This window comes from Leptopilina heterotoma, unplaced genomic scaffold (genome assembly GCF_015476425.1).
Source record: "Leptopilina heterotoma isolate Lh14 unplaced genomic scaffold, ASM1547642v1 Lhet_60, whole genome shotgun sequence".
Classification (NCBI taxonomy): Eukaryota; Metazoa; Arthropoda; class Insecta; order Hymenoptera; family Figitidae; genus Leptopilina; species Leptopilina heterotoma.
In genome coordinates, this window is record NW_025111138.1 from 3,151,125 (window position 1) to 3,175,408 (window position 24,284).

The 24,284-nt window shown below is 26.1% G+C and overlaps 1 protein-coding gene and 1 long non-coding RNA gene across 3 annotated transcripts in view; one reads left to right on the forward strand and one right to left on the reverse strand.

Moving 5' to 3' along the window:
- LOC122509472 overlaps nt 1-24,284 on the forward strand; it is a 104,750-nt gene that overhangs the window by 5,576 nt on the left and 74,890 nt on the right. Inside the window, exon 3 of the long non-coding RNA XR_006302359.1 lies at nt 20,920-20,975. This is a non-coding gene — a long non-coding RNA (uncharacterized LOC122509472). The remainder of the gene's footprint in view (nt 1-20,919; nt 20,976-24,284) is intronic.
- Nucleotides 1-24,284, reverse strand: part of LOC122509470 (insulin gene enhancer protein ISL-1) — a 40,616-nt gene that overhangs the window by 5,086 nt on the left and 11,246 nt on the right. For both annotated transcript variants that reach the window (XM_043623586.1, XM_043623587.1), the window contains exons 2-4: nt 13,091-13,277; nt 9,745-10,049; nt 93-394 (exon numbers count right to left, since the gene is read on the reverse strand). In XM_043623586.1, coding sequence (XP_043479521.1) covers nt 93-394; nt 9,745-10,049; nt 13,091-13,277 — 794 coding nt within the window. The remainder of the gene's footprint in view (nt 1-92; nt 395-9,744; nt 10,050-13,090; nt 13,278-24,284) is intronic.

Here is a 24,284-nt window from a genome sequence, read left to right on the forward strand (position 1 = left end):
CAATTAAATATAAATATATTTGTCGACAAATAATTACCTACATTTGTCGATTAATGACAAATAGGGAAATTAAAATTATTGTATATTTTTACCTTCTCTTGTTGCATTTGCTGCTTCATTGCTATCGTTTTCTTCTTGTCTTTACATCTCTTATTTTGGAACCACACCCTTATGACCCTTGGACTGAGACCAGTCATTTCGACCAATTGCTCCTTCATAAGTGCATCGGGCCTTGGATTTTGATTATAACAATTTCTCAAAGTATTCAATTGCTTTTCATTGAGCACCGTTCGTACCCTAGTTGGTTTTCCATCTGAACCACCACCTCCTTTATGACCGCCAGAACCACGAGCACTTCCCACCGCTTTATGCGAACCACTCTCTGATTCCGAATCTAAAAACAGCAACGAAAAAAAAAAATTTAGTTTCTTTTTAAATCAGAAAGGTATAATTGATTATTTATTGATAAGCTATAGTATTTTACAGTCGCGGTCATTTTTAATGTCATCCTTGAAAAACGAGAGAAAAAAAGAACTCTCTGAAATAAAGGACCACAAAGTCATTTATATCCGCAGAGAAAGACGCACAAGGTCGTCTCATCGCGTTATCGTCTTTTCTAGACTCCGCAAGTACCATTTTAGTTTCTCGACCTGCAGAGAGTTGGCCATCGGTTTTTACACTGTGTTTACCCTCCAGTAAAACAGAAGGCTAACCAACCGAAGTAAGTAAATGAAATTCAAAGCCTATTTTTACGTCCTAACCAAATAGCGGTCAGTGAGGTCTCTATGGGGAAAGAGAGATAAATAAAACAGGTCGCCGACGCGGAAAGTACCCAAGAGAAAAAAAAAGAAAGAAAAAAAGAAAATAAAAAGTTTCTTAGTCTAGTGAAATACTTGGTGATGACCAAAGTCGGATATTCATACAAAATTCGAAATCGAGAATACCAAGTTCGACATGTTGGGTACTCGATGGCATTCTTGAGAGTATGTGTAAAGTGGATGAAGAAGCGGCGATTTCAATAGTGACTTTAAACCTTTGATCTTGAGCCGCTTCGTGTCCAACAGTACACACCTTGCTCGCTCAGGAAGATATCGAGTGCCTCTCTACACTCTCTATACACAACACCACAAATCTGGAGTCCAAAAAGATATCTTCCGACGCTGCGTCATCGTCCAACACGATCGACTCCGAGACAACTCGAGATTTCGTTTGCGATAGTGCACTTAAAGAAACGATCGGAATTAAAAAAAAAAAAAGAAAAAAAGAAATACAACTAATTATATGGCAAAAATACAAGCACGACCTTGACCACTTCCTCAACATAACATTTCTTCAAAAAGGAAAAGGAGAAAAAAAATATTCGAGTTCTTGCCAATAAATTAATTTACTAATTTACAATAAGATCTCTTTCTCTCTTTCTCTCTGCTCTAAATTTAAACAGGGATTTTACGAATTTTTTTTATTTTTTAGGTCTCTGGATTTGGCGTTGATGCTCAGTGTCAAAAAAAAGATGTGTTTTTTGGTCACGCGAAAATGACACTAATTTTCCTGGTCTCATTCGATTGGAATTCTCGGTTTCAACTCCAAATCTTCGAAAAAATTGTTTACTTTTCTGATTTTGGAAAAAGGCGATTTTTTACGCTTAGCGTCGACGCTAATTTCAGAGACTGTGTCAAGATTAAAAAAAATTTGTTCGATCCTGACTGTCGAATTTGGATTAAAAAATAACTATTGCCATTCGAATAGGAAGAAAATATAAATCAAATATTTTCAAGATGATGAAATTTCATAATCCAAAATAAGGTTCAAAATTGTAGAGCTAATTTTTTTAATTCACGCACAAATATTTTTTGGAGATAACATTTTTTTACCGAAATAAATTAAACATAATATTTCATTTAATTCGGTGGAAAAAAAATAATATTGATATAAATATACATCCGGGTGGTCGCAAGAGAAAACTGAAAATTCGTAAGGAAATATAGTCAGGATTATTTTTAAAATTATTTTACTTCAATTTTGAAAAGATTTCAAATTAAAGTCTTTGAAAATCATAATTTTTAATACTTTTAACTAACAATTCTGTAGAATTAATTTTTTTTGAAAAAGTTTAATTGAATTTTTTTGGAATTATTTATAGTTTTTAGTTTCATTTTATAATTATTTTTTTTCATTAAATTATACATTTAATTGACGATTTTCTGAATAATCGATATCATAAAATAAATAAATATCAATTATTTATTTATATCAATTATTTTTATAAAAAATAAAATTCTTCTCTGGAATTCAATTATTTTCATAAAGAATAAAACTCATCGCATAATTTCAATTATTTTTAATACAATTTTAAATCAATTCCTCGAAAAATGTAATTATTCTTCAAAAATTTTTTATTAAAATTCTTCAAAAATATTCAATTATTATGTAAACAAAATTGGGATATAATTTGTTTATTAGAATTTAATTATTTTCAAGAAGTTTTTTTTATTAAATTTCTTTGCAAGAATTTAATTATTTAAGAAAAAATTTGTTTAATAAAATTCTTTGCAAGAATTGAATTATTTTCATAAATTATAAAATTCTTTAGAAAAATCCAATTATATTTTTAATAAGTATACAATTTTAATAAAATTTCTTGATGGATTTTAAATATTTTTTAGAAAGTTTAAAAAAAAATTGTTTAATTTGAATTCTTCAAAACATGCAATTATTCTTAAAATTTTATTAAAATTCTTCGAAAGAATTCAATTACTTAAAAAAAAAATTTGGATAAATTTCTTAACAAGAATTCAATTTAAGAAATTTCGTGTAAAATTGAATTGTAAACAAATAGATTTGAAAATTCTCAAAGAATTTTTTCAAAATTTATAAAAAATAATTGATTTAGAGAAGAATTGTAATTGAAAATTCTAGAAATTAATAATTCAATTAAAATGATGAAAATAATTTTGAAGAACTAACAGTAACAATAATATTCTTATAATATAATATTCTCGTCAAAATTTCAATTATATTTAAAAAAAATAAAATTCTTTCCCGAAATTCATACCGAAGATTTAAAAAAAAAATTCAAAAGAATTTAATTATTTAAAAAAAATTTTAATAGAATTCTCCGCAAACATTTAATTATTTTCATAATTAATAAGAATTCCACAGGAAATCAATTATTTGCAAAGTTTTTATAAATTTCTTCGCAATAATTCAATTATTTTCAAAAAGAATTAATTTTTTTACAGTGATTCAATTATTTTCAAAAAGAATTAATTTTTTTTAAAGTGATTCAATTATTTTCATAAATAATAAAACTCATCGCATAATTTCAATTATTTTTAATACAATTTTAATAGAATTTCTCGAAAAATGTAATTATTCTCAATAATTTTATTAAAATTCGTCGAAAGAATTCAATTATTTGAAAATTTGTTGTTAAAATTCTTTATGAGAATTCAATTTTAAGAAACATATTCAATTGTTCAATAAATCGTTTATTTTTCTATATTTAATAATAATTGAATTTTCGTAGCGAATTTTCTAATAAAAATTGATTTAAAATGAATTTCAGTTAAAATATTAAATTATCATTGGAATATCAAAGGAATTATAGAGTGATTTTTTAGAAATAATTGAATTTTGAAAAGGTTTCAAATTAAAATCTTTAAAAAATCTGAATTTTTCCAAATTTTTAACTAACAATTATGTGGAATTAATTTTTTGAAATAAGTTTAATTGTGGATTTTTTAAAAATTATTTGAAGTTTTTATTTTGTAATATATATATATTTAATTGAAGAATTTCCGGATGATTGAAATTTTGTAAAATTGAATTATAAACAAATAAATTTGACAATTCTCAAAGAATTTTTTCAAAAATTATTAAAAATAATGGATTTATAAAAGAATTTTAGTTAAAAAATTGTAGAAAATGATAATTGAATTGAAGGTATGAAATTAATTTTGAAGAAGTTACAGTAATATTTTTATAATATAAAATAATGATTTTATCACTCAATCGGAGCAATCGATATCTTCACGTTTTATAATAATATTCTTGTAAGTTGTTGAATCTTAAAAAAGTTTGAATTTAAAATTTTTGAAAATCTTAATTCCTATGGAAAAATAATATCAATTAAATATTTTTTTTAAATAAAAATTTTTATTTTGTTTTAAATAATTTTACAATAATTAAAAGAAATTCGTAAATAAATGTATAAATTTATTTGCAATATAAAATAAATTTCAAAAAATTAAGAATATTTTTTTGAGTATCTAATCATTTTTATAGTAAATCAGAATATTTTTTAGGGTCAGGGAAAAAGTAAAAATTTTGTCTGGGAATTTTTTTTAGGGAAAAGTCAGAAAAAAATAAAATTTTTGTGTCAACCCTTAAAATTTCTTTCATTTGAACGTTCAGAATATCAAGAATATATTTAGAGAGTATTCAATCAGTAATTTATATTTAATAGTTAATTTTTTGCAATCTGTGGTTTTAGTTTTGAGGATATTTCATAAAAATCACAATCCTCAAATAATCGTCGTAGCTAAGAAAAAATAATCTGTTATGTCGTAATTTTCTAAAAGTAATAAAATTAGGCTTTTTTATGTTATTTCTCTAAATTAAAAAATCGTTAGTCAGGAATTAGTCTGGGTGAAATCAGGAAATTTTGCCGTCACCTTCTATACTTTAAATATTATTTTTGTAATTAAAGAACAATTAGAGTTGGCGAAATGATTTTCTTCTTTCTTTAGAGAAAATAATTCCGATTTGTGCGCTTTATTTTGTTATTCTTTTTCATCATCGTCATCGTCATCATCATCATGAAAAAGTTAAATGAAATAGTAGATGAGAATAATTCTTGGAATTTGTTTTCAGGTCCTCTTCCAATATACCTCAGATTATATTATCGTCTCCTCCATCTATATACTTGAATGAAGAAAGATAATCTTTTGGTATTCTTGATAGCTGATCGTTAAGGTGGATAATGCGTGCGGTGGCTCGATCGTCACGTTAACTTAAAGGATTTCTTTCCTAATGAGAAATAGTAAAAGAAAAAGTCGTGCGTCGCTGTGTGCCACAGTAGTTGGCAGGATGGTGTTACATTTGACACCTTCTCCCCTCAAATGGTAAAGGACCCGTCAAACCACTACTGTCGACAACATATATAGAACCAGTCTATGAACTTTATGTGTCAGCGTTCGTGCGTCCGTTTCTTATATACATATCCACACGCACATAATATATTATACGTCCACCTTTCGGTATGTGTGGCATGCCTGTAGTGATTTCACTGCCAAATTATAATACCAAACTGTCAGTTGCGCTTCAGGTTAACGGCTACCGAATGTTGCAGAGAGATATTAACAGAATCCTATAAAGAACTTGTTTAGAGGAAAAATTTACACTTGAGAAAATTTTCATTTTATAACTCATTCTGTGTATATATTACTATGCGAAACGGCAATGGATTTTTTTCTTTTTTTTTTAGAGAGAGAAAGAGAAATCAGGGAGATTTAAATATATATATACGTGAAACAATAAATTCCTTTCTATAGAGAAAATTGCGAAGAATATTAAATTTTGTTTATTCAAATCTCTTTCTTTATGTACAGGCTTCGTACTCAATACTAAAACCTACAATTTAATACTTTTTTCGATTTGCTACTATTTCGATACTTTTTTTTAGATTTGCGACGCACTGGAAGCAACTTTTTTCTATTTTTGAAAATTTGCACTACTTTAAATTCGCTAATAGTTGAAATAAAAAAATTATTCTCAAAAATATTAGAAAAATTCTTAGAAACAATTCAAAAAATTCTAATAAACTTCTTTCAATTCAATTACTTTCAAAAAATTTTTAAAATTCAATTATTTTTAATATTCAGTATTTTAATGAAAAATATAGTTAATTTCCCAAAAGAATTCGATTATTCGATTATTTAGAAATTTTTTTTATAGAATTCTTTGTAAATATTCAATTATTTCCATAAGTAATACAATTTTCACGGGAAATCAATTATTCAAAATACAATTTTCATAAAATTTTTCGATAAAAATCCATTATTTAAAAAGATTTTTTTATAAAATTCATCTCAAGAATTTAATTATTTTTATAAATAATAAGATTTTCACAGGAATTCAATTATTTAAATAATTGAATTAAATTTCAATTCTTATTTTCAATATACAATTTTAGATGAATTCTTTGAAAAATGCAATTTATTCTTAAAAATTTTATTAAAATTCTTCAAAAGAATTCAATTATTCTAAAAAATTTTGATGTAATTTGTTTAAAAGAAAATTTAATAATTATTTTCAATACATTTTTAATTAAATTTCTTGAAAGAATCCTAATTATTTTCAAAAATTTTTATGAAATTCTTCTTCACAATTCAATTATTTTCAAAAAATTTTCGAAATTCGATTATTTTTAATATCTAGTATTTTAATGAAAAATTTCCCAAAAGAATTCGAGTATTTAAAATTTTTGTTATAGAATTCTTTACAAATATTCAATTATTTTTATAAATAATAAGATTGTCACAGAAATTCAATTATAATTGAATTTCTGTGACAATAATTATTTAAAGAATTGAATTGAATTGAATTGGATTTAATTTCAATTTATATTTTCAATATATACAATTTTAGATGAATTCTTTAAAAAATGCAATTATTTTTGAAAATTTAATAACAATTCTTAGAAAGAATTTAATTATTTAAAAAAAATTTGATATAATTTGTTCAATAAAATTTAATAATTATTTTCAATATATTTTAAATTAAATTTCTTGAAAGAATATAATTATTTTTAAACATTTCAAATGAAATTCTTGGTCACAATTCAATTATTTTCAAAAAATTTCCGAAATTCAATTATTTTTAATACCTACTATTACAATAAAAAACTTCCCAAAAGAATTCAATTATTTAAAAACAATTTTTTATAAAATTCCTCCCCAAACATTCACCTATTTTCATAGATAATAAAATTTTCACTTATTTTTAAGCACAATTTTCATAAAGTTTTAAAAAATTAATATTATTTAAAAAGATTTTTATCAAATTTTTCGCAAAAATTCAATTATTTAAATAAAATTTTAAATGTTCTTCGCAAAAATTGAATTATTTTTATAAATAATAAAATTCTTCTCAGGAATTCAATTATTTTCATAAATAATAAAATTTTCACGCAGGAATTCAATTATTTAAAACAAAATTTTCATAAAATTTTTTGAAAAAAATCAATTATTTAGAAAAATTACATTTTTCGTCACAATTCAATTATTTTCAGAAAATTTTAATAAAATTCTTCGTAGATATATTTAATTAATTTCAAAAAATTGTTGACATTCAATTATTTTCTATATCTACTGTTTCAATAAAATTTCCCAAAAGAATTTGATTATTAACAAAAATTTTCTAATAAAATTCATTGCGAGAATTCGCAATTATTTTCATTAATTATAAAATTATTGGGAAAAATTCAATTATTTTTAATACATTTGAAATTTGAATAAAATTTCTTGATGGAATTTAATTATTTTTAGAAAGTTTAACAAAATTTATTGATAGAATTTACCTATTTTTAAAAATTGTGACAAACTGTTAAAAAGAATTTAATTATTTTCAGTTCAACTTTATTAAATTCCTCGTGTGCTCTTAAATTTTCTTCAAAATAATTGAATTTATATTTTTATAAATTTTAATTTTTTATTTATTTTTAACTATTATTTTCATAAATAAGTAAATATTCCCAAAAATTCAATTATTTAACAAATTTAGCACAATGTAAATTCCTATTTTTAATACAATTTTAATTGAATTCTTCAAAAGATGCAATTATTTTTTAAAATTTTATTAAAATTCTTGGAAAGAATTCAATTATTTAAAAGAATTTGGATAAATTTACAAGAATAAATAAATAATAAATTAATAATAAATTAATAATTAATAAATTAATTTTATTTTATTTTATTAATTTTTTATTAATAATAAATTTACAATTTACAAGAATTTAATTTTAAGAAATATTTAAGTATTTATTTTGGCTTTTAAACAATTGAATTTCCGTAGAAATTTTTAATTATAAAATTGATTTAAAATGGAATTTCAGTTAAAATTTTAGATAATAATAATTAAATATTATAAAACAATCTTTAATTGTTTTAAAATTATGTATATAGTAAGATTTAAATTTTTATTTGGAAATAAAATGATTAAAGCTTTGAAAAATTTTATTCAAAAATTCAAAAAAGAGAAAAAAAATTGAATTTTGGAAGAAGTACAGCTGTAATTTTTAGAAATATTTTAATTTCAAAAAAGTTTTACATTGAATTCAATGAATATATTTTAATTCCCGTGGGCAAATAAATGGGTATTTAAATAAATTATTAAAAGAAAATATTCTATTTTTATTTACATACGAAATTTAATTTAGAAATTATGAAATAATTGAGTCGTCAAATTTGAGCTTTCGATAATTTGATTCGATAATCATTTTTGATACTTTTTAACTATATTCTTTTCCAGTCTTAAAATTACTTTTTGCTCTTTTTTTATTTAGAAATTAGTTGTCGAGTACGAAGTCTGTTTATGAAAATAGACAAATTGCGTATTTAAAGGCTTGAATAATTGAGAAGACGTATTAAAACCAAGTTGCCTAATTACACTGGACACTTCTTGTCTCTGTTGGGTACCTACATTATTCAAAAACACGTGACCAGATCCACTCTAAGCTTCCAAAATCCAAGAGTTAGTGTATAAGGGACGATGGTCAAACTCTGAAGGGTTCTAATATTTCAATTATCAACACCTGATGATTATACTCGTTAATCTTAACACAACACGAGGGTCCTTTGTGTCAAGCTTCTCGCGTATAATTTTCCCGCACATACTGCAAAATATTATCGTCGAGCCATTTTACATCGCTTAATGCCGGTCAATTTCCTATATACGGGATAATATTTTTAATTAACAAAAATTTTCTCTTTTTACATGCGAGACCATTATTAGAGATTATTATCCGAAAATTAAATATTTACTTCAAATAAATATTTATCTATACATAAATATTTATTTTATTTAAAAGAAATATTATTTCTTTATTTTAAAGAAGAAATATAATTATTATCTGATATAAGATATTAAGGACTAAAGTCAATACGAATTAATTGGTAATTCTAACAATTAATGTTGGAAGCTTGATTACATTATCTCTTTCTCGAGATTTAATTTTTTTCTTTATGATATGAATTTTCTTCGTTTTTCAAATGCATAAATATTTTGAGTAGTTTTCCTGAAAGTATTAGTTTCATATACCAAATCGGATCAAATTTACAATATCAAAAATTTTGATCAATTTTTGCATCAAAAATTGATATTAAAAATTTGGATCTAGTCTTGCATGAAAATGTTATAAAAAATGTGGACCAAATTAATAGAAAAAATTTGAATGAAATAAAGTTTTGATATACATATTTTTAGTCACATAGTTTTTCTAAGGATATCAAATTGAGACAAAAAAAAAGTTATCAAAACGTTGAAATGTTTTGATAACTTTTTTTTGTCTCAATTTGATATCCTTAGAAAAGCTATGCGGTTTCAAAGCAAACATAAACTTTTAAAATATCAAATTTATTTACTTATGGAATTAAATTTTGAGGCAATAATGTGTAGGGACGATATAGATTTTGTTTAAAAGTGTATTATTGTTATAAGCGAGGGATATTTGAGAGGAGAACTTACCAGACATGGAACCGTCATTTGGATGCAGATGATGATTGTTGTTGGTTAGGGTTGCGTTATTGTTGTTTTCATTTCCGGGCACACCACCGCTGGCAGGACATAATTTTTCCCCCTCTAAAACATCGTGATCGTGCCTACAAAAAAGTCCATCGTGTCGTAACGCAAATTCATCACCAGGAACAAGTTGCCTCAAACAGGCGGAACATCGAAAACATTCGATGTGGTAAATTTTACTTTTTGCCCTCATAACGAAGTCATTTTTACTAAAGGACTGACTGCACTTATCACACTTGGTACCGAATAATCTGAAAGAAATTCATTAACTATTATTAATTATAATCATTAGATAAATTGCGAGAAATAATTTAGATAAATTTTACAATATATTTTTTAAAGATCATTCTTTTTTCTTTCTTTAAGATTTAAGTCTTAAAATTTTAAACTTAAATCTTAAAGAAAGAAAAAAGAAGAGCAGCATTGTCTGCTCAATTGTCTATATCTTAAAAATGTTGCATCCTAATTTAAGACTTCTATTTTGCCTTAAAATATAATTCTTTTAAACAATTAAAGTTTCGAAGTTATTTTCTAAATTCAGAAAAATTATAGGTTTTCCAACAATTTCAGTTATATTTTTGAAATAAAAATTCAATGTTTATAAAAAAGGAATTGAAATGTTTTGAAATAATAGAAATTTTCTAAAATTTTATTACAAATAATTGAAATTTCCTGAAATTCTATTACAAACAATTGAAATTGTCTGAAATAATTGACATTTTTTAAAGTTCTTTGAAAAACAATTAAAATTTCATAAAGTTCTTTGAAGAATAATAGAATAAATTACCGGAAGTTCTTTGAAAAATAATAGAAATTACTAAAGTTCTGTGAAAAATAATTGAAATTTCCAAAAATTCTATAATAAAAAATTAAAATTGTTTAATATAATTGACATTTTTTAAAGTTCTTTGAAAAATAATTTAAATTTCTTAAAATTCTTAGAAAAATAATAGAAATTACCGAAAGTTCTTTGAAAAAATAATTGAAATTCCATAAAGTTCTATTAAAGTATAATTGAAATTTCCTAAAATTCTACATTTCAAATAATTAAAATTCCATTAATTTCTATTAAAAATATAATTAAAATTTTCTAAAATTCTATAATAATTGAAATGGTTTAAAATAATTGACATTTTCTAAAGTTCTTTGAAAAATAATTGAAATTTCATTAATTTCTATTAAAAATAATTGAAATTTCCTAAAATCCTATAATAATTGAAATTGTTTAAAATAATTGACATTTTCTAAAGTTCTTTGAAAAATATTTGTAATTTCATAAAGTTCTATTAAAAATAATTCAAATTTCCTAAAATTCTATAATGAAAAATTGAGATTGTTTAAAATAATTGACATTTTTTAAAGTTCTTTGAAAAATAATTGAAATTTCTTAAAATTCTTAGAAAAATAATAAAAATTACCGTAAGTTCTTTGACAAAATAATTGAAATTCCATAAAGTTCTATTAAAGTAATTGAAATATCCTAAAATTTTATATTTCAAATAATTGAAAATGTTTGAAATAATTGACATTTTTTAAAGTTTTTTGAAAAATAATTCAAATTTAATTAATTTCTGTTAAAAATAATTGAAATTTCCTAAAATTCTATATAATAATTGAAATTGCTTAAAATAATTGACATTTTCTAAAGTTATATGAAAAATAATTTAAATTTTCGAAAATTCTATAATAAATAATTGAAATTGTTTGAAATAATTTACATTTTCTAAAGTTCTATTAAAAATAATCGAATTTACTTTAAATAATATTAAAATTAATTGAAATTTAATAAAGTTCTTTGAAAAACAATTGAAATTGTTTGAAATAATTGACATTTATTTAAGTTCTTCGAATAATAATTAAAATTTATTCTTAAAGTTCTATGAACAATAATCGAATTTACTTTAAATTCTATTAAAATAAGTAATTGAAATTCCATAAAGTTCTATTAAAAATAATTGAAATTACATAAAGTTCTTTGAAAAATAATTGAGATTTCTTAAATTATTTTGAAAAATAATCGAATTTACTTGAAATTCTATTAAAAATAATTGGAATTTCCTAAAATTCTATTAAAAGTAATCGAAATTGTTTGAAATAGTTAACATTTATTAATGTCCTTTGAAAAATAATTGAAATTTCATTAAGTTCTTTGAAAAATAATAGAAATTATACCTAAAATTCGATTAAAAATATAATTGAAATTTTTTGAAATAACTGAAATTTCTTAAAGTTCTTTGAAAAATAATTAAAATTTCATAAAGTTTCTTAAAAAATAATTGAAATTACCTAAAATTTTATTAAAATAATTGATATTTCCCAAAATATTATATTAAAAGTAGTTGAATAATTGAATCCACACATTAATTTTTAAGTGAGAAGTAATTTACAAAACCACTTTTTCTCCCATATGACCTTAAAACAGAATAAAAATTATATTTTTGCTAAACAGGTGTTACACAAAGCACTTTATGCCTCAAGAGCGAAAAGAAGATGTTTTCCACATGACCTGATCTTTTGAGAAAAAAACAGAAGTCAAATTGAATTTTTTTTAATGTATATAGGCAAGAAGTGGCAAAACCTTCTTATAAAGTATTAAATTTGTCATATAATTATCATAATAATTAAAATTCAAGAAACGGTAGTATTTGAATTTAAAAAAAATTTATAGATATGCTTTTTATTTTGTAATTCATAAGCGGATCAGAACACCCACGTGGTGCTAAGAAAAAAGTCGCTCAATGGTCCTTTTTAACGTTGGACTGAATCTGACAGGAACAACAAACTCGCTCGCGTCGTTCGTATATGTCGTTTTCGATTTGTTTTATTTTTTCATCTCGCGCTTAACAACTCCGGAATTTTAACCGGATATGCGCGTCGAGTTTCTCGCCTGAACTTTCCGACATGTCTGATGGATCAATTCAAATAAACATTACGTCAAGAGCAAAAAAAAAAAAAAAAAATTGAAAAAATATATATATTTGCATCAATATTCACAATGACTTTTCTTTTTTTCTACATCGCAGGAAAAATAAATTTTATTTGGTTTTTTATAAAACGGTTTTTGACGTTAAAAAAAGGTACAGAAAAAACGGGAAGCAAAGGAAAGGGACAAAAAGAAGTATAGAAATAAAGAGTCGAGAAAAAGAAAGTAGCCTTAAAAGAAAAAGCGAAAAAGCAAAGGAACAAAAAAGGAAAATAGTAAAGAAGAAAGGAATAAAAAAAGAAAAGAGCAAAAGAGAAAGGGATAAATATATATTAGGATTAGGTATACATTAGGTAAAGTAGGTCTTACCTAACATAATCACGCTTGCAATAAGTTTTGCCATCACGAACAAAACAAGTGCAACTTTCATCCAAAAATTGTTGACATTCTGCGCATTTTAAACACGCAGCATGCCATTCAAGATCAGGTGCCACCCTTAAAATCCATTGGTCATGAATTCGTCCCCCACAACCAACACACAATGAACTCCTGCTCTCTGAAAATTAAAAAAAATCTTAATTATAGACAAATTTAATTTAATTACAGACTTTCTTTAAACAATTTTCTAAATGGTCCTGATTACTTTATCCATTCATTATAATAGACAATTTATTTTCCTTAAAAGAATAATAAAATATATTCACTTAATAATCACAAATATTAATTTATCTATTATAACAATAAATTCTCTTGCTCATGAAGCATGAAATAGTAATAATATATATTTAATTGTGTATATAAACACACATGTTTTATTTTACAAATTATGAAGAATTTTTACAATTTCCTGTACAAGATTTTTATAATAATGAATTCCATACAAATATACAAGAAAGAATGAGTCATGTGCGTGAATTAGTTTATATACATTTATGTATCCATTTTGATTCGAATAATCTCGGTCTTTATAAAAGAGCTCTTGAAAAATTATCTCTTACACATACAATTGAGAGATTCAAAATTCTTGATCTATAGTGCGATATAAATCGCTTCGGTGTTTAATTAATGATAATGGGTTTCTCTTTAAAGGAGGGCAGGGAAAGATTTGCCGACAAAGTGTATATAAAAATGTTATGTTACATAGTCCACGTGTGTCTATGTACACGATGTTTATAAAGATATTTAATCAATTATTTTCATTTTTTATGTTAAACTTTTATGTTCGTGTAGTTTTTATATACATAATCGCTTTGCATTTATTAACAATATAGTGATATTTATTTATATTTTATTTCTCAAACATATATGACTTCTGGTTTTTTCAACTTAAGTTCATGGGAAAAACCTTTTTTTTCTTTAATACACAAAAAAAATTTTGCACCCTGTCTGAAACCGTTTACTGCGGACACTTTTCAATCATATTTTTGATTGAATGATTGAAAAGTGGCTTAGTTTAAAATTTAAAACTATGGATTAAAGTCATAACTTATTTATTACTTAAAATAATACTCTCTCAAGGATTCAGTCCGAAATGTTATTTCAATAATGTAAACGCGCGGTTTTAGTCAAAAGGGAACTAAAAGTAAGATTGATTTTTTAGTGTTGTTGTGCAATCACAATACTTTGCGTGTGTAACATTATTAATCACGTTATTTTTAAATTGTTTTAATAAGTGTAATTTTATGTTGATAGGCAGCCAGTTACAAACTCAGCGGAAAACATCTTCTTTTCGCCCGTGGTGTACACGGTGCTTCTTGCAACAACTGTTTAGCAAAAACAAAGTTTTTCATACTGATTGATGAATAAATTTAATGTTATTTTTATAATGCTGCACTGTAAAAAAAGGAGTTAAATTTTAACTCCCCAGGGGATTCTATAAAAGTCGCACCCATTTAATTTGGGAGTTAAAGCGGAGGGATTTGGACTAAGGGAGTTTAAAATTAACACGCAGTAAAAATAAGAATCAACTCCAAAAGGGAGTTAATTTAATAATAAACTTCCTTTTGGAGTTATTGAAAATGAAACACACGCTGTAATCTTAATAGTATCAAATTGCAATGAATTGATACCAGAAATGTGGATCAAATAAAAAATCGATCACAATTTTTGGCATCAATTTTATCCACTTTAGTATCAATTTGTAATTATCAAGAAAACAGTGAAAAAGAAAGTCTTAAATTTAAGATGCGGCCAAAGTAAGACAGTGCTAATATTTAAGTTTTGATAGTTGACGAACATAATTACTTAGAATATTATAAACAATGCTTCTAGAAAACAGTAGCGTTAGAATGAAATATTTTTGACAAAAGTTATCTTTAGCAAATCCATCAAGTTCCAAAACGACCAAAATTTAACCATCAGCAACGAAGTTTGCTAACCATATAGAGTTCGGTTCGATAAAACCATAGAGTTCGGTTTGGTAAAACCTCATAGCAAACAAGTTTTCCTAAGGATATCAAAATTGAGACAAAAAACTAATAAAAAATGTTGCGAAGCAACATTGTGATTCGTTTTTTGTCTCAATCTGATATCCTTAGAAAAACTGATATACTAAATTCCTTTTCGCAGTTCGGTAAAACCTCGTAGTAAACAAATTTTTTTCGAGGTTCAGTAGAACCTCATAGGTACACACCAATTCTTTCTCGCACTAATCAATACATAAATTATGAATAAAAAAATATGCAACTTTTTTTTTCATATATCTGTAAAAGTTGAATTAAATCTTTCAAACATTGCTGGCTAAGGTATACTATACACGCTAAATTCCTCTCCCTCTTGATATTTTTTGTATTTTTTTTTGAAACGCGAGTGAGAAAGAGGATCACGGGGCGTCCACATGGGCGGTACTTTCAAGACCATTCAGCACATTCAGAGTTTCCAGTCTCCGCCCAGTAAACTGTTCCGGAACTGGAACTCTCATGCTTTAGCATGCGGCGCCAGCGCGTTACTGTATGTATATATACAATATTCCGATGCTGTGTAAACGCATAAACGTTATATTCTGCGCAAGAAACTTTTGCGAGACATTGCTTTGAATTTTTTTTTCAATCATCTCAAGAGCAGTCAACCTGTAGTAGAAAAAAAAGAAGTGTCATGTAGTTTCTAGGTTTTTTTTCATTTTCTCTTTTGAAATCTCCTTGGAGATTAGCTGGGAGACTATGTGAAAATGAGAGGAAACAGACTCGAGGTCCCAGGGTTCAAGGTCGAAATGGAAAATGCATTTGACGGAAAGTTTGTGGAAATGCGTTTTTAAAGTTGGGGATTTTTTATTTAGGAAAGAGGAACGTTATTATTTGTTTTAGTATTCAGCTTAGTATTCAGTTCTGTATTCATTTTAGTATTCTGATTATTATTCATTTCTGTATTCAGTTTGGTATTCATTTTAGTATTCAGCTTAGTATTCATTTCTGTATTCATTTTAGTATTCCACTGTAAAATCTTAATTTAAGATTGGACTTGAATTCAGCATTGTCTTCTTAAATGTTAAATCCTTCAAAATCTATTGAATAAATTCAGTATTTGATGTCTTACAAAGGTTGCATTTAAGACTGATTTGCTGCCTTATAAAATAAGACTTTCTTTTTACTTTTCTCTATTGTCTAGATCTGAAATGGCTACAATTTTAAATATATAGTTTGAATTAGTGACTGAATTTTTGTTTTCAAATCAGTAAAAATCAAGGGAAAATTAAGTTCAGATCTATAATGTCCGCAGCAAGAATATTGAGAACAAAATTCCCTGACTTTTTGCTAACTTTATTTCTGCTTCCTATTTCTTTCAAAAATATTATTAATATACACGGAGAGAGAATATATATATTAAATTTTCTAAAAGTATTTTACAAATTGCGGAAAAATAGTGCGATAGCGAAATTTTGATATATAGAAAATACTAAACTTTAAAAAAGCTTTTGTAAAATTTAGTTAAAGTTATATTAGAATTTAAATAATATTCTTCATATATTTGATATAATTATACTAAATTTCATATAAGTTTTTTTAAAGTTTATTATTTTTTATATAAAAATTTCTCTTTAACGCAGAGGGTGTTAAAGAAATAAGATAAGATATTCAAGATAGAACATTTCATTTATTTATTTGATTAAACTGATTTAAATTAGTACAAATTTAAAACGAATCAGATTTATAGAGGATATTTCAGAATGGTACATTCAGAATATATACTGCAACACACGATTCAGAATGATTTTTAAACTTTTCTGAGAGAAAAAATATTAATCCTCTTTCGTGGCTGTCTGCTCTAATTATCGTTCCGTTTAGTTTCCTTGATGAGGTGTCTCATTTAAATATTTGTTAAAGTGAGAGATATTGAATATTTATATTATATTCATCGTGTGATTACCATGGAAACCGCGAGCGTATGCTTTTGAAATATGAAGAAGATCGGAACAATGAGATTTTTGAGCATCATCGAATTTGTTTTTGGTGCGTGTGCTTTAAAAGAGATTGACCGATCAGGATTGCGATCAGGGCGATGAAAATTTTTAACGCCCAGGAAGAAGAAGGTAAAGAGGATTAAAGGTGAATTGGAGATAAATCCGAGTTGGAGTCGTGAGTCAAAGGCAAGGGCAAGGTCGGCTTGGATCAAAGAGTATATTCATGAAATCAGAGAGTATTGGTGCGGTGTATATATATAGCATTTTTGCTTCGACAACCTCCTTTACTATTTTGGTGTATGTTTTTTTTATATATAATATATAAATATAGCGTTGAAATTTAAGACCCAACTCGAATAAGTTTTATAAGAATTATAGGCTCGTGTCGGTGCTGCAAACAATAGAATGTGGGGTAAAAGTGAAATGTCTCGAGGAAAAGAAGGTATTTTGCATATATGTAACTTCTATGCTTTCCTATGACTGACATGAAGCTTTTCTTACTGTATATATAATTAAATTAGCGCATGAATATTCTCCCCCGCACTAAACTGGGAAATATTTTTCAGTGTTAGAAATAATTCTATTAAACTTGGAAATAATTTTATATATAGTGTCGAATCCCAATTGGGATTCTATATTTAATTGATTTTTATGAATGAATTTCTTACCAAATAAATAATTTAAGGAATTTTTAAAATAAACTGCGTCTAAATATATAAATCAGTTAAAATTTTTAACAGATTCATATTTAGAATCATATTCATATGAATCAGTTTATAATTTTAACTGATTCATGAGCATTTAAATATTCGAGAAACAAAATTTTATGTATAATATTTATCAAAACTTTATACGCGCCTAGAAAAGTATTTTTGGTAATTTAATGAAATCAGTTTCTTATAGACTCATTATCGTTTTCTTTAATTCCAAATAAATTTTTCTTTCAAACAAAAAGAGTTTTTGATTCAAAGAAAATTTTTTTTGGTTTGAAACAACTTTTCTGTGATTTAAAGAACAAATTTGTTTTGAATCTAAAAAATTTTTTCTTTAAATCAAAGAAAATTTATTATTAAAATAGGTTCAAGAAATATAGTTCTTCAATTTAAAAAAGAAAATTTCTTTTAAATAAATACATTTTTTTTCAATTAAATCAGAAATTTTTTTTAACCAGGGAAATTTTTTTTTTTTATCAAATAAGCTTTCTTTGACTCAAAGAAAAATTCACTTTCAATCAAAGAAACACAAAAAGCAAATGATATTCCTTTCAATCAATAAAATCTTTTTCTAAGTGTACACTTTTATATCAAATTTTTGCTAAAAAAATCATTTTTATTTAAACGAATTTCCATTTCGTGGAATATTTATTTAATAAAACTATACAATCGCGAGGAATTTTGAAATCGCAAAATTATCATTATACCAAATCTTTATTTGTCCGAATTTTCTTTCTTTCCTTTTCTTTTCATAAAATGACGAATTTTTATTTGGCTAAAATTTTGGTAATCTAAACAAACAACCAGCAGAAATATTTCATCGTAATTTTATTTTCTTCTTTTTTTAAATTTTTAGTTAGAGGAAAAATTCTGATGTGAAATATTTCTGCCGGTTGTATACGTTCAGATTTTTAAAATTTCAACTATAATAATATTATTAATTAAAAAGATATAAAATTTTCTTTTCTAAAAAATTAAAATTCCCAAGTAAATTATATCCGTTTTAATAAAACACTTATTGACTTTTTTTTCGTTGAAGTAATGGAACAACTTGGTAACATATATAGAGAAAATTTTTATTGACTTTTTTTCGTTTAAAACGGAAGTATAATATAATGGAACAAATATAAAGAAAACTTCAATTTATTCAAAAAATAGAAAAATTGTTTGATACAACAAAATTTTTAATGGAAGAATGTCAAGAGAAAAAAAAGAATATAAAGAATTGTACAAACAAAATGTGTATTAAAAAATAAGACTTTATTCTCCTGTAGTGTGCTAGAGATGAAAATGTAAAAATACATGTGAAGATCCGAAAAAAAAATTTATGAAAAGTTTTGATAACATTTATATAAATATTTTACAAAAGTAAATTTTATTTACTGTTTTTTCTGCTGCTGAGTTCTATCGTCTGGTTTTTAAAGAATGACCTCATAAAATATACTATATAGCGCCGCGTACGATTATAATTTTTTTGTGATCAGAAAAGGATCTGTACGATTCATTTTTTTTGCCTCTATATCTTGAGAGAGTCTAAAAACAGACATCAAAAAGAAAATAAATAATTGTCCCATTAAAAAATTATGTTCTTTTAGACAAGATAGAGTATAATGTTTTTATAGATTTCAAATAAAAGAAGCTTGCAAACCTTTCTCTCAATATATTTAATTAATTGTATACAATTAATAAAATTATTCAATGAAAACAGTAAAATTAGTGACATTACTAAATAAATAAATTCCCAAAGTTGGCGTCGACGCTCAAAATTATTTTTTGGGATACCCCAAAAAATAATTTTGAGCGTCGACGCCAACTTATTGGGTATTTCTATTATAATTTTCTTATAATTTTTGTATCGAAGATTTTTATAACGAAGATTATATATAGATATTAGAGATGTGCAAAAAGCTCGAAAAGTCGAGCCGAGCCGAGCCGAAATTTTTTCGGGCCGAGCCGAGCCGAGCCCGAGCCGGCTCGATGTATCGAGTACTCGAAATTTTCGAGTACTCGAGTGACTTCGAGTACTCGAAAAATTCGAGTACTCGAGTGACTTCGAGTACTCGAAAAATTCGAGTACTCGGGTAAATTCGAGTACTCGATTAAATTCGAGCACTCGAGTGAATTCGAGTACTCGAATTTTTCGAGTACTCGAATGGATTCGAGCTTTTGACTTACTAAAAAAACTATTAATAAGTAAAAAATTTCGAATTTTTTTGAATTACTGAATCAATATTTCTATTTGCTAAATATAATAAATGCGAAAATTCTATGAATTTTCTCTAGAACTCGAATTTACTCAGAGCTCGAAAAAATTCGAGTACTCGAATTCCCTCGAGTGCTCGAAAAATTCGAGTACTCGAATTAACTCGAGTACTCGAAACTATTCGAGCTTTTTACACAGCTCGGCTCGGCTCGAACTCGGCTCGAGCTCGAACTGATTAGGCTCGGCTCGGCTCGGCCCGAAAAATGAAAAGCTCGAAAAAGCTCGCTCGAGCCTCGAGCTTTTTGCACAACTCTAATAGATATAGATGATAATGTATAGTATATATTAGGATTATAGTATACTTATCGGTACTAATTAAAATAAAATAAATAAAGTACTTATTTTGTCTGCACAGACGAAATTTGGTGGACCAGTAAAATATAGACCGAAACACTTTTCCAAACTATATAAAAAAAAGTATAATGTATTAAGTGCGTATAGAAAATATTTTGTCGGGAGTACTGAACTTGAATTAATAACAGTTGCGTGTTTTTGAAAAGTATATATAATGTATATGTGTTGGTAATAACTATTAAAATTTTTCATTCTGCAACACACGACTATAAGTTTCGAAAATAGTATCGGACTAATGTTTCCATCAGTGTGTCGTATATATTCTTTTTACGATTTTCTCTGTGGCGCCGGAGCCACTAAAGCATCAACATTTTATTAGCTGTCACCACTTTGGTGTGACAGATCACCACACGATAACAATATACAGCATCATCATGAAACATATTTTTTTTAAAAACCATCAATTGCCACACTCACCCCAAATATTATACTATAGATATTTTTGTTAATAAAAATCTATTTTTTGTTTCAGATTCAAAAGTGGAATGGTGAAATCCTAAAAAGCTGCCTAAAGTTAAATAGAGGGGGGTAAGTCCTTTTTTTATTAACTCAGTTATCTTGAAAAAGTAACACATATTGATATTAAATTGGATCAAATTGCTATTTTATTTATTATTATTTTACTATTAATATTATTATTTATATTATAAAATATCGAAAAGGAAAGTAAACTAAATATTAAAATCCGTATTTATATTAATTGTCAAACTCTCTAAATTTGATTATAAATAATTATAGAATTATGAATATTGACGAACATTTTGAGTTTCAATATGGAGAAACTATACTCTCCACCTGCGAACGCCAAGGTCACCGTCAGATGGCAGTTTTATTGATGAAATCAGATTACTCGCCACCTACTGGCGATCTTGACGTTCTCAAGTGGAGAAATTCATTTAATCCCTCAACAATTTTTTTATAATTAAAAAGAATGTTTCTGTGTAAATAATTTAAATTGTTTTTTTATAGCGAATTTATAACGCTATTTTTATTCAAACACAAAACGTTCTTATTATTTAAATAAATAATTTGCAACAATTACGAACATTTTATGACACTTTTAATACTATTTTTTATTTTCAAATTCAGTTCAACAAGTATATATATATATATTTATATTTCCTCTGATCAAACATATGTCCTATATTTTTCGGGAGCATTTCAAATTTGTAAACTAAGTATACTTAATTGACGATTTTCAACCTTAAATACGCAATCAACCGTCTTGATTTTGGCTTGAAAAGATTGATCTTGCGAGTTACGGGTTAAAACAGGATCCGCATAATAACCGGCGGCGCTCGATCAACTTGAGAGGAGGCATCAGCGAAAACATGAGAAAAAGACAGACGGATGTAGTAAAATGAAAGAGAAGGAGACACCTTATAGTATATAGCAGGGCCGTCGTCTGCGACTTTTAAATTTTAAAATTAATTTTATCTCATTTTTGCAAGTCTAATTTCGTTGATAAAAATGTTTCTATAAGTAGAAATTTGAAATTGAAAAAAAAATTCTCGTAAAACAAATAAAAGCGGTATTGGAAAAAAAAGGTTTATCTTTGATAGATGAGAGTCGAAAATTTTATCATGTCGAATTTTTCGGGAATATTTTAAAATTATTACCTTTGTTTAATTTTTGATTTAACTTTGCATTTTTTTTGTTCGAATCAGCTCTGAATTAAGGAAAAAGATAAGATCTTCTTTTAAAATTTATTTACTAATATAGTAAAAATTGCATTTGAATCAATTTCAATATTAATAAATAAATTTATTTCTCTGAATTGAAGTAAAAAGAGTTAATTTATTAATCACGCATATTTAATGAAGTAGAGAAGTCTAATTGGAATTAAATAAATGAAAAAAAAAGAAATATGTAGAATTGACCAGGAACTGATAAATAAAATGCAATCTGTTTTCTCGTTTGAAAATACGTCCCTGGTTTTTGGAGTAGCATGCAACTATAAGAACGAGGGTGGCAAACGGCGCCGGACCGCGTGTCCTGGATGTCTGGTTGGAAGTTCAGAGGCGCCGACCGGGTGTCCCACGCGTTCGTTTGGTATTTCATTAACACCTCTACTAATTATTTCCCTTTTTTGTCATCTTTAAATATCATGGCTAGTCCCAAGAATGCCCTCTACACCTACAGTTCTTTGCGCGGTCACATTTTCTGCAATTCCCCCCTTTAAACCACCCGACTATGTACTTTAACTCTTCTATTTCTTATAAAAACAAAACTAATACCTTCGCATGTGATGAGAATGTAAATATATATATACACACACACTTATATAAATATTCTCTACAATTTTATCCAGAGAGAGAAAGAGAGAATTTTTTTTAGATTCGATTTCACGATTTTTCTATTAGTTTGTTTTCTTCTTCCGTTTCGTTAAATTGTTATTAAACGTATAAGTTTTTGGATAGTAATTAAACTTTAAATAATATATTTTTTTATGAAACGATATTTTTGATAATTGACAAAGAGAGTTATGGTTGAAATTAGGGAGAAAATAGATATATATATACTAAAAAAAAAAAATATAAATAGATAGATACATCTTTTCTCTTGTGGTGCTGACACAGTGTAATACCTGCGATAGTTATTAAAAATATTAATTTTATACTGTTTTAATGAATAAGTGTAATTTTATGTTGATAGGCTGCCAGTTACAAATTCATCGGAAAACATCTTCTTTTCGCCCGTGGTGCACACGGTGCTTTTCGACACAACTGTTTAGCAAAAACAAAGATTTTCATACTGATTGATGAATAAATTAATAATGTCGCCCGTGGTGCATACGGTGCTTTTTGTAACACCTGTTTAGGAAAAACAAAGATTTTCATACTGATTGATGAATAAATATAATGATATGCCCATTACAGTGTAGGAATGTTATGCTGCGTTTACAGAAAAGTGATGCATGGAAAGACAATTCATTTCAAAATTTAATAAACAGATTATTAAATCTGCTGGGCTATTTGATGTCTGATATATTAATAGTGTCATTAGTAAATTGTCACAGCTGGGACAATTTACTATAGTAATACAATTAATATTTTATAGCAGATATCGAATTCTCCAGTAAACATTAAATAGAATTATTTTATTTAATTAAATAAAATAATTTTACTTAACTTTCACAAAAAGCATAGTTCGCGCAGAAACCGCAGCAGTGAAAATTAGAATAAAATTAAAGTTGATCCATAATGAAGCAGAGATAAGAAAGTATTAAAAAAAATGTCGGGGAGAAAGGGTATATATACAGAGAATGGAACCGGGGAAATGATAAGATGAAGTATTAAGTGCGGGGTGGTTGCGAGAGAGCGGGCAATCCGCATCAGCAGAGGATTCAGTATTCTATATAGCAAATACTAGGAGTTTGAGAAGACGAGAGAGATCCGTCCATCCGTTCTATGTCGCGGCGGGGCAAGATATCTCGACACACTAAATTTAGGATGTATTCTTAAATGAACGAAAGACCGTCCTTAGATATCCCGGTAAAATTTATGTAGGTGTTGGCCGTGGCTTTTATCAGCAACCGGCATTCCTCAGCGTTCTCCCGGCGCCCCGACGTCGCCGATGAGCAGGTTCTAATTCGTATATGCGTGATTCTGACTGTGACTCAGTTTCTCTATAAAGCCAAATTCACTCGCCAAAAAGGAAAAAGTACCAGACCTCAAAGGGGTTGATTCGATTTCGTCTGAATTTTCAGAGACAAAGAAGTTCGAGTTGCATATCCGTGAGTTATAACCTCTGTTCTATAGGATCCGGTTTATATTTATGCCACAATTTTTCTAAGGATATCAAATGTTGCGAGGCAACACTTTTGATTCTTTTTTC